The sequence below is a fragment of the Dysidea avara genome, chromosome 6 (genome assembly GCF_963678975.1).
Source record: "Dysidea avara chromosome 6, odDysAvar1.4, whole genome shotgun sequence".
NCBI lineage: Eukaryota > Metazoa > Porifera > Demospongiae > Dictyoceratida > Dysideidae > Dysidea > Dysidea avara.
In genome coordinates this window covers 26,179,690-26,191,408 of record NC_089277.1, presented here as the reverse complement: position 1 = coordinate 26,191,408, position 11,719 = coordinate 26,179,690, and the positions used below count along the sequence as shown (strand labels likewise).

Sequence of the window (11,719 nt, the reverse complement as noted above, 5' to 3'; positions counted from 1 at the left end):
GGCTTTTAGATATCAAAAAACTAATAGTCATTTCAGTACTGAGTGTTTTGAGAGTCCAGTATATATGTGTACCCTAGGAAATATTTGATAAGCATGTTAAGGTTAGTGTGTACGCAGTTTTAACCTGGGAAATATTTACATATTAACTATACTGTCTGAAGATTGAACTGATCTGCATACAGTGTAATTGCCACTCACAATTTAGGGGTGCGTCTGAGATTTTGGGAAGGGTATTACATCTACATTATATAACATCAAGTTGCACCTCCCCAACATGGAACAATTTCAAGTACTGCTCAAGTTCCTCTGCAGTCAAAAGATCAACATTTAAAATAGTTTAACAAATTCTCCACATTAAGAAACAGATCTGACTCCAAATTTTTACATCACAATTCTGCAAAGTGTCCACCATACAGAAGTTCCATGCTATACACACATAATATCTACTGTATGCAGTGCACCTTCCACAATACCATGTGGGATTGGCTTGTATTACAGATACTACACTGTTAATAGCTGCCCATGCTTCCCGGGTGCAATACTTCCTGCACATATCTAAGCAGACATATTCATCAGTGCACGATGATGAAACCATCTCAGGTCTCATTTCTACATCATCCTCTTCTATAATTCGGCTCCCATCTATGGCGTCCTTGGCAATTTGTAGATCAACAAACCAGGTTAAAATCACTAAAAATGAAAACATCTTCCAAGATCCACACAGGCTATTTAACAAACATACCAAGTTCCTTTTGCTTAGCACCTTTGTATAGGAATGACACAGCCTACTTCCTCTGGATTTCTTTCTAGGGAGACCAATAACAGTCTTGCCAGCTCCTTTAGGTCTTCCTCTCTTTCGCATTTTACTTGGTAACCTAATACTTTGTAACCCTGTGGATGCAATCAGATTGTGATAAATGTTTTGCAAATTTGTACCACAGTTGTAATACCACCCCTGTTAATTTACTGACTGCACTGTTTCACACACAATGCACTACACATGTATGCATACATATGTACACAAACTATGCACAAACATGCACACACACAACACATACTGTACTATATGTACACTTGCACAAAGCAAATGCAAGAATCAAATCCTTCAACTACCATGCTACGTACATCAAAATTATCTAGTGGACACCGGGAGCTGTAACATCAATGGCTACCAGGTGTTAACTCAGGAAGCAAATGCCAACTATCCATGTCACACAAAGCGGGTGAAGGTCGGCTAACATACCTTCAAGTGTGAGACATGATACAACCTCTTGTATTTTATTAGTCCTGCCCCAAGAGGATTTGACTTTTAGCACCTGAGTAGCACAAAGTCATCAGGTCTCCACGAGCAGCTAAGTCATGTGAAGAAAAATTCTTGCTCAAGGAAACAACAGTAACCGCATAACCAGGTATTGAACCTAGAATGTTTTGAGTATCAGGCAGGTGTTCTAGTCACTTGGAGCACGCACACACGCACCCACACGTACACATGCACGCACACACACACACACACACACACACACACCATTTACATCATCACTTCTACTTTGCACTGTGTCTACCAGTGGTACAGGCTGATTTCCTATGCAAAATGTGAGTCAGTAGTCAATAAACTATAAAGTACCTTGATCATGATGATCATTCTTTTCCAAAAATATCATCCAACAACCACCTTCACAATACCATCCTGTCACCTTGGCAGTATTGGTTAGGTATAACCAAGCCCAAAACTGCCTTCAGAATGCTTCCAATAAATCATAAAAATTTTTGTCCAATGAAAGTTTCTACTGACTGACTAACTTTCTGCCTGATGCCTTCAGACAAGTGCAACTCGACAACAGCTAAGCCTACAGGCTTGATTTTATCCAATGTTGCTTTAGCCTGACAGATGCCTTTTGCATACCACAGTACATACAATGTACGTCATGGACTTACCTTTGTCCTCCTTTGTGTCCCATTTCTTTTTGTTAACAGCCCAAGGTGTCAATTTGTGGTAGCAAGGTATTGATTTGTGGTAGTGCAATGGCTTCCATACAATTATAAACAGGAATCGTCTGTATTTTCCATGGTTACTGGATTGATTGCAGAGGCACTTGTACTGTTCTTTGTTTGTAGCACTGTGTAATGGGCTGAAAATAGCTGAAAGCAAAGTGTAATGGTTTCGAGACAATAATCTATAGTTGGGGCACATGTTTAGTCAAAAACATTACCTCTGGCGAAAATGTAAACAAACAAGCACATATATAAAAGTTTTAAGTTTGACTAGGGATCATACAGTAGTAAAAAAGTAGGGAACAAGGGAGGTTGCCTACACCAGCAAATATGCTAGTGAATATTTATCCTTGTATCCATGACTGAATTACGGATGAAATGTTCACTAGTTTATCTGCAGGTGTAAGTGACCTCCTACTTTTTTCTATGATCCCCAATTGAACTTACAATTCTTAAATTTCCTTAGGTATGCATTCAAGCATGCAGATACCTTGCAAAAACACTCTTCACTTTAGCATTGATACTCTCTAATCTGTTGTTTGTCCTCTCACCCAGGGTGAAGGCTGCGTTCTTAAAACATTCTACCCATTCCTCTCGAATGGGATGCCAATTATCATTGTAGTAAGTAAAAACTGTGGTGAGACCAGCAAGTCTAAAATCCTATAATAACAACACCATGAAGTCACATAACATACCTACATGCATAATACATGATACAATAGTGTTATGCACCTCTTTGAAATTTGACTGATTTAAAATTAGTCAACTCATTTTGAAATGCATCACCCAGATTTATTACTACAAATTTAGATAGGCCCATTTTGAAATAGGTTAGCCTAACCCTTTTTAAAACTCACTTATAGGCGAGTTGTACATATGTAGTTAACTACCTCTTTTATCTAGCTGGAACCCTTTCAAGCCGACAGATACTTATTATCTTCTCTTAATTGCCGTAGAAATCAACAAGTGGTAGCCACACCTCTTATTAAGCTATTGTGTAGCTCACTCAATATAAGTAGCCAGATGATATTTTACAGAGTACGGACCATAACACATCGATAAAAAGTACTGAAACAAGCTGGAGTAGTGCACGATATTAATTCACAGTAAAACAATAAGAAGTGTTATATCCCTACTGTGCATTTCCATTGCGGTATCTTGAGCACAGTAGGGACATAACACTTCTTATTGTTTTACTGTGAATTAATATCGTGCACTACTCCAGCTTGTTTCAGTACAATGGAAATGCACAGTAGGGATATAACACTTCTTATTGTTTTACTGTGAATTAATATCGTGCACTACTCCAGCTTGTTTCAGTACTTTTTATCGGTGTGTTATGGTCCCTACTCTAGTTGAAAATTCCAAATTTGTCTGTGTACTTGTTTGTTAACTTTTTTTGCAAATAATAATTATGACTGGTGAACCCATGCATACCGCATCTGAAATGGCGCCGCGCACCCCAGTTATTGTCTGAAAAGTGAAGTATCCATTACGCTTCGTTGTCAGCTATGTTCAACCTGTTACGCAGCATTTCGAATCAAGAACTGTTCGAAAAGCACCTCTGCAATCCATACATACCGAAAGAAATGGTGCTGTGCGTCCCAGTTATATCAATTATTGTCCGAAAAGTGAAGTATCCATTACGCTTTGTTGTCGGCTAAGTTCAACCCGTTACACAGCAGTATGAATCAAGAACTGTTTGAAAAGCACTTCTGATATCAAAATAGCCACTATGACAAATATGGACGATTTCCGTTACGAAGGGAAGCCGTCACATGCTATCGCCAAATCGACACTTTTCGCTGTCAGCAAAGATAAATGGTACACAAAGGAGGACACTGGTAAGTCCACGAAGAATGCATTGTACATACTGCAGTATGCCAAAAGGCACCTGTCGGTCCGAAGCGACGTCACACAGTGAAAAAATCAAGCCCGTAGTCTTAGCTGTTATCAAGTTATGCTTGTCTGAAGGCATCAGTCAGTCAGTTACTTACTTACTTACTCAGTCAGTAGAAAATTCCGTTAAATAAATTATTTTTAAAATTCCGTAGCAACTTGTTTAAAGCATTTCGGGTCGATCTGAAAGCTTGTTTGGGCTTAGTTTCACCTAACCAACACTGCCTGATTGTCGTTAGGGGAAATTGAGGCTGTTTTTTGGGTGATATTATTTCGTGGGCCATGCCTACTCCTTTGTGGTCTCTACTATACAGTTACTATCGTACTGTATGATAAAGCATTCACAAATCAGTGAAAAAATGTCATAAACTGAAATAAGTAATACACCACTAGATTTGCCTTTTCATGGAAAGCAAGAATATCATTGCTTCATTTTTGTACCACAAAGAAAATGTAACCTATTATGTTGTAAAATGTAAGTTTATCGTACCTTGATGAATGCCTCAATTCATGGTGAACATAATGGCACAAGTCCCAACTCGATAGCCTGTTGCACTTGTGACTTACAATATGAATGAGTGCCTACAATTTTCTGTATAGGCAATGTGAAAATCAACTTTTGCTTTCTAGTGCTGTAATTCTAAAAGTACATAGTACTGACCAGAAAAGACTGTAACTTTAACACCCCATTGTTTATTCCCTCTAGACAACAAAGAAGTCGTAAAATCAAGCAAGTCGGGTTTTCACTCAGCAGGTCACATATACATGATTGAACCATGTGTACAGTGAGTATGGTTTTAATACAGATACATGACTACAATAAGCACATCAGCTATTTACACTGATGATATGGTAACAATTTATGCATCACACATTCTTGCTTACTTCATAGTGCTGATTACAGTCTGACTCAGACCTAGAATATGCAAGTTTTAACAAAATTTCCAATGCATGATCTCTTTCTCCAGCTCTGATTCCCATTTTGTCACAAGTAATCTCTCGTCTAAAACTTCGTAACACGTGAAATAAACAGAGCTGTAAACAAATACCAGGATATTCTTTTGCAAAAACAGCTCTCTCACTACAATCTTTGTCTGAGATTAAAACTCTTGAGGAGGCCCAAGCTGGATTGTGAGACTTGAAAACTTGTATCATTTTGCTCACTGACTCTTCGGTTTCTAAAACTGTACCAAAAGCACACACAATTTCACTTTGACCATTTCCGTCAACCACCATCATCAAGTACACATGCAGGCATTCTCAATTCTTTTAATTTATATGTTGCATCCACCAGTAAAACTTCTGGGAAAGCAGAAAAGGTTGATTTCATAATGCCGTCTTGAAAAACAATACCAACAAGATTCTTGTCTTCATCACACAGAAATTCAACTGTTGATCCTGGAAGAAATAGCTCTAATGAGCACTTCAAGTATGTACACGGGTACATATGTATTACATATCAGGGTTGAAACTGATCTCGATGACCCACTGACCCCTATAGTAATTTTGGAACTGACCCTAAAACCAAGGTATGGATAAAGAGCTATAATACATAACAGCAGTTATATCTAATATCAAAAACATTATACACCTGTACATAAATCAGCATTGAATCAGGGTCGAGTCACCTGGGTCACATTCTGAGTTGGTTACAGAATATCCAGGTCCCTTGGATTACATGTGACATTGATCATTCAGTTTGGTGACATGGAAGTGCATTGATGCATCTGAGCTCTTTATTGAGTCACATTCACTTATATTTAGCATAGATAATATTTTTCTATTACTGTCTGTAGGCATACGTAGAGCCATGCCCCACTAATCCATTATATATCATACAACTCAGTGGGAAACACAGTGATTGTATAAGTCTTTGCCAGCTTCTTTTGTGGGCCATGCCCACTTATTGGGAATGTGTGATATTGCCCATAGGTGATGAACCTACATATTTAGCCAAACCAAAAATATTTTACTGACTGACCATTATTATAGCTCACACTATATAGCTAGAAATTTTAATAATTACGCTAGTGGGGTGACCAAAATATAGCTAGAAATTTTAGATATAAATAGTGAACATGAACACCTTTGGCTTCTTCCAGGTCATCACACAGTCCCATTCTTGAGTTATTGATTAGAAATGTTATGTTCTCCCTCTATATACAAGACATCTATAATGACTAATCTGTCAGCACTACCCTGTGAAAAGGGGTGGAGCACATTGCCATCCACCTAATCCAATGCAGTGATGAAACTTGATTGATTCGTCATTCATGTTATCTGATATTTTGTGAAGGTGACCTACTTGACCAAACAATTATGACTCAGTTGACCTGGATAATCCAAATAACTCTTGAATTTAACCCTGCTATATACATATGGCATGCAAAAAGCACTCACACCTATGGCGTTTAGTGTGTGTGTATGTGTGTACAGGTGCGTGTGTGAGCGCGAACAAGCGTGCATACGTGTGCATGCATGTTTTATGCAACATGAAAGACCATTCCACAATTTTAGTTATTTAGGCAACTATGCAGGCAAGTATGCACGACATGACTATAGCAGAGAATGGATTGGAAAATGGGATTGGAAAATGGGATTGCAAAAGCAATAATTACAGCAGTTCAGTTGAATAAAAACCCGAAAAAATACATATAATTGATGGTATCTTCCAAGCTTGTTTCTTGGATTGCACGTCACTGCAACAGGTTTACAGCCATAACGTGATGAGTAAACTATTTCTAAGCACAGGATTTCAAACTATTCTCAAGTGCAGGGGTAATTTATTTCTTTTAAGGCTTTACAGCACAAGTGCTGAAGGTCTGTAGGACACCTGGTCCTACAGCCTGTTTAAAGATGGTATATTAAGTGCATTTGAAAAGTTGAAGAAAGGAGAAAAATCCACGACTGTACCTGGGCAGACTGGCAGCCTTGAATCTGCAGCCTTGAATCTGCAGCCTATACCAGTCCAAGCGCTCTTCAAGATTGTGGTCAGAGGTTTGCATAAGTCCTAACTGTAATTTAAAACAACTAAACAATTAAGCAATGCATAGATATTTAAGGCAAGTTTCTAGTCCATTAGTAAGTCAGTTTCCAGTCTGTTAGAGGAGATATAGAAGGGTGCTTACACACCCCTCTATTACCTCTGCATTCAAGTATGCATGCACATATGCAAGTGCATATGTGATAACTATGTTATGTGCTCAAAGAAGTATTGCTACTATATAAGACTGGATCTGCCATGCTTACATGTTTTTAAACTCCATTTTAATTCCATATTTATCTACATAGGAATGGTCAACCAAAGTTTCAGCCTATAAACTAAGAATGTTCAAAGCAAACTGGTAAAAACAGCAAGATTGATTTGTACAGTGGCAAAATGGAACTTGAAAATAAACTACATGTGCTTAGTTTAACAGTCAACTTAGAGTACAATCAACATGACTTTCACTATTACTTTCTCATAAAATTGCTAAGTAATTTATGCCTTTCAGCACTACAAGGGTAAAAATGAGAGGAATGGCTTATTCAACATGGGGCATACTAATGCTCATATCTTCCATATCCTTGGGAACATTGACGATAGTAAACAAAGATTTTTTAACTTAGGGGAATATGATTTTAATTTTGCACTTAGCACCTTTCTTCATCGTGAAAACAAGTGCTCAAAAAATTTAATTGTTCACAAATATTTCACCCATTGTATCGATTTAACACTGTAAAATTAGGATTGTGCGAAATGTGCATGGAATACTTGCAATTCTGGTCACATGCACAATAAATTAAATATTTGGTGATGTACATTACTCAGTACATCACCAAATATTACTCAGTAAATTACTCACAAAATGTTGTACCTTCTATTGCCTTCAGATAAGAAGACAATTTTTCTAAATCATTTCCATCCGTTTTCCATATTGAGTGCTTTATATTGCTGATATCTTTTAGGATAACAATCTTCCCAGTTGATTGTGATAGGTGCTGCTGAAGTAGCTTATTGTTCACCCTTAATTAATTTTAACAATTCAGCAGCTTCATTCCGTTCAGATGGTGTCAACTTTCATTGTCAGGGTAAATGATCATAAATAGCCTGTTAGAAAAAAAGTACATGTACACACGTAATAGAAATAGCCCAATGCATGATGTAATTAATTTATAGCATACTGTACCTTGCTGACTTCATGATTGTGAGTATTGCAGACGCTGGGTCTGTGGTAGCAGGTGGAATTCTGCTACTAGAAACTGGACTAAATCCTCTGACTCATGTTTGCATCAGCTTAAGTGGCCTACCCTCCACTCTAGGAGATCCTTCAGTTCTATTAGCCTAGCTCATGATATTTTACACAATCGAATTTCAATCCCATTTAACAAGTATTTCCAATTTTCTTTTACAAACACAAGATCTCACCCTCAATCACTTTCCATTCCCTCATCGACCATCAACCCTTATCGTCACTCTTTCTTTGTCAACACTCCTTTTCTGTGGAACTCAATACCTCACAGTATTCTTAAACTGTCGAATCGTGTTGCTTTTCACTCTGCTCTTCGTCGATTTCTTTTTGTGTAGCATCAACTATATGTCTTCAGTTTTGTATAAGCTTTTAATACATCTGTTTAGTGTGTTTTGTTTGTTTGTTTTTTATTCAGTGTACATGTGTGTGTGTTGTTTTGTATGTGCTTTTTGTGAAGGGGAGCACGTTTACAGGCTTAGCCTTTTGTGTACCCTTGTCTTTTGACAAAAATGGATAATCTAATCTAATCTAATCTAACGTCTGTGACCTCCAGGTACTGGCCATCTTCACTTAAGTTAAGCTTTATACAAGCTTTGCAATTCTGCTTAATTGTGCTGCACATAATATTATACGTAGCATCATCAGCTAAATAAGTTTCGACCACTTAGTTGCTATACCTGTGACAAGGTCTCTGGCCAGATCCTTTGCTGTGGAACGGCTTTCCACCAAGCCATATAGCACGTAAGGTGCAAAGAATAATAATGTAATTTTTCATTTGCTTTCTGTATTCTCTTCGGTGCTCTTTTCTGAGCAGCATCCAGCGTTCGCGAGTCAGTGTAGGCTAACTGGACATTATTCCCTTGTTGGTAAGCAGTAATCTTCTCCTTCAGCTGCGAGTTCAGCTGTTCGCAAGACGAAAACTTCTCACCAAGAACAAAGTTTACGCTGCCACACTCCACTTCAACAGTCTCTAACACTTCCTCTCTCTCACTTTCTTCCATTTAAACCCCTATACAGCACGATACAGGTACAGGCGGCCCAGTCTAGTTCACCTGAAATACCGGGTGTTGAAGTATCACATCACGTGATGGAGTGACGGAGCTGTAGCATTGGCAAACCACCTCCGGCTGCCAGAGCTCTAGAAACACCGTTTTATTATTGGGTGGATCACGTGATCTCACGTGACACAGTTGTAATTTTTATTACTTGTTGAAATCCTTACTATTACGTCTGGGTGATTGTATTCAAAAGCGATGTAGTACTGACATTGAACATCCCTCCTGGATAATGTAGACAATCATAGTAGCTATAATCTATGCTATAATATAGCACTAGTAACTTTTTTAGCCATGAAATCCCTATGAATTTTATGAATTACACATGAATTTACCCAGAAAAGCGTTCACGGTATATTCATAGTGTTGGGAAATCCCCATGAATTTATCACAATACTCTATGAAATGCCTATGGATTTACACACATGGGAGACATCAGTGATCCCGTGTTCCTTATGAAAAGTGCATGAATTCGTTTGTTACCTATGAAAATATTTTTCCATTTTACATGGTCATGGAAACCCTATGAAAACAATTTTATCACTTCTTGGCACTCTATGAAATGCAACAATACAAGTGGATAAATTACATCACATTGATGATTTGTCATGCCATGAAATCCTGTACAACCTATGAAATAACCATGAATATAACTTGTCTTGTCTGGAATACAGTCTATGAAAACGCCATAAATTGTTAGTAACTCTAATTAATGCGCACCACGCTGTATTGCTTAGTAACCAGTCAGTCATAGCAACAGTGAAAGTTGAGGTGAAAGTACTAGTAGTTTTAGTTCAGTAATTGAAGTAGTTTATAACGTGTATTTTATAATAAGGAATTTATTTGACTCTTGGGGCTGGTTTTGTTTTGTCTGGAATTGCTGGCTGTTCGTCTGAAGGCTCACCTGAAATGCTAATTATCGCACGATGTTTTGTTACACCATAGATAATATACCCTAGCAGGGATTAGTGACGAACTTAGCAACGCGTACTGACGTCATGGCAAATCCTCGTTACAGTTGTATGTAGACCCGCCCACAAATTTAAGTACCTTTTTGATTGCTAACTATCCGCTACTATAGCAAGAACAGTGTTCATCGCGGCTGCTACTTCATAAGTCGTTCGTAATATCGTATTCTAATTATTCTTAAAGATTCTCATGTAAGTATTCTTACTTATGCTCACATGGAAGCTGTACAAATCACGTAAATTATGACATAATGCACAGGGTCCACCCAAAAGCACTTTTGTAGTTTTTTCTAAGCATCAAGTGATATTAGAAAGAGAATTGTTTCAGTGCAAGCATATAACTCCAAGAAGTGTAATTGTCACTTTAATTTTTCTTGTTTTGGTAAAGTATTTTGAGTGAAATGAAAATGGGTTTCGTAGTTTTCACTCCACCATAATAACAATTTATCAAACATGTTTGTGAGCATATGAATAACTAGTGTAATTAACACAATCAGGGGCGTAGCTAGCCAGAAGGTGATGGAGGGGCAGGCATGCCTGTACGAAACACTCAAAACCATTCATAATTGCAAAAAAGGCTAATGACCCAATGGTGGGCTAGCCAACATATACGGTGTTGTATTATTACAGCTTAAATAACTAGCTACGTAACCATTTCAGTACAGACTACTTCCAATCGAGGTAGCTATTGACGGGTTGCCTTTTTAAGGCATGGTCGTTTTACCGTAAATTTTCCACATACTTTCCGAGTTCGATAAGTCAAAAATGTATTACGGCTAATGTAGAAAATGAACGTTTCGGTTAACTTTAGCAAGCAGGAGTTAGCCAGCCTTCAGAGCAGAAAGTATGTTATAGAGAAATGTTCGAGCTATAACATATCCAGCGTGTAAGGTGAAGGCTGAACGAGAAGATGATTTTCTCTCAATCTCGGGTTTTTGGAAAGCGATAAAACTCGCTGAAAACATTCATTGTAAGACTTTACTACTACTTAAAATGATAGACTGGATGATTTTAACTCCCCTTGTACCTTTGAAAAATCAAAAACGTTTGTCAAACTATTTTAAAAAATGGGTTTTTTGTTGACTTCTTGACCAACATTGTAATCATGCGTAAAACGGAAAGTCGCGTTTGCTCGCGTTACACAAGGGACACGCCCTAAATAGGCAACCCGTCTATATTTGTCGAGCATTATCGCACGTGCCACAACTGTACTCCAACAAATTCATCCACGGTCCGGTAGAGGCGAATTTTTTTTTTGTACGAGGTTTTGTAACTTTAATATTTCCATTTAATGGTTTTACGGAAATATCCATAAAGTGAACGGATATCAATTACTTGACCCTGCACAATCGAACGTAATCATTTTCGCAATTAGTTGCACTGTAGACTATACAGCTAGACTCTGTACGTAGTTATGCTTAAGCTTAAATAGTCAGCGTGTTCACCTTAAGTCATTGAAGGACCCTCCTAGTAATGAACGCTAGTTTTAAGACACGCATGCAATTAGCTATAGCTAGTTAGCTATTCATTGTGTCCCTAGACCTTAATTGTTCCAAAGTGTCCCAGTGGTTCA

The 11,719-nt window shown here is 37.9% G+C and overlaps 1 protein-coding gene across 3 annotated transcripts; it reads right to left on the bottom strand.

The window, feature by feature from the left end:
* Window positions 1–239: 239 nt before the first annotated feature.
* Window positions 240–8,088, bottom strand: LOC136257212 (uncharacterized). 3 transcript variants are annotated; one of them, XM_066050295.1, is made up of 6 exons: window positions 7,749–8,088; window positions 4,777–5,289; window positions 1,625–2,652; window positions 1,526–1,582; window positions 743–891; window positions 240–690 (listed from the first exon to the last, which is right to left on the bottom strand). In XM_066050295.1, the coding sequence occupies exons 3-6, from the start codon at window positions 1,659–1,661 to the stop codon at window positions 688–690; spliced, it is 246 nt and encodes an 81-aa protein (XP_065906367.1). In that variant the 5' UTR covers window positions 1,662–2,652; window positions 4,777–5,289; window positions 7,749–8,088; the 3' UTR covers window positions 240–687. The 3 variants fall into 3 exon arrangements, 2 of the variants coding, with proteins under 2 accessions (XP_065906367.1, XP_065906366.1); XR_010701833.1 differs by lacking the exon at window positions 1,526–1,582 and having other exon boundaries at window positions 2,440–2,652; XM_066050294.1 differs by lacking the exon at window positions 1,526–1,582 and having other exon boundaries at window positions 2,483–2,652.
* Between the last annotated feature and the right edge of the window lie 3,631 nt (window positions 8,089–11,719).

Coding starts and splice junctions, on each gene's coding strand:
- LOC136257212 (XM_066050294.1), bottom strand. CDS start 5,130: ATGATGGTGGTTGACGGAAATGGTCAAAGTGAAATTGTGTGTGCTTTT. Junction 2,653..4,776: donor ACTGTAATCAGCACTATGAA/GTAAGCAAGAAT, acceptor TTGTTATTATAG/GATTTTAGACTTGCTGGTCT.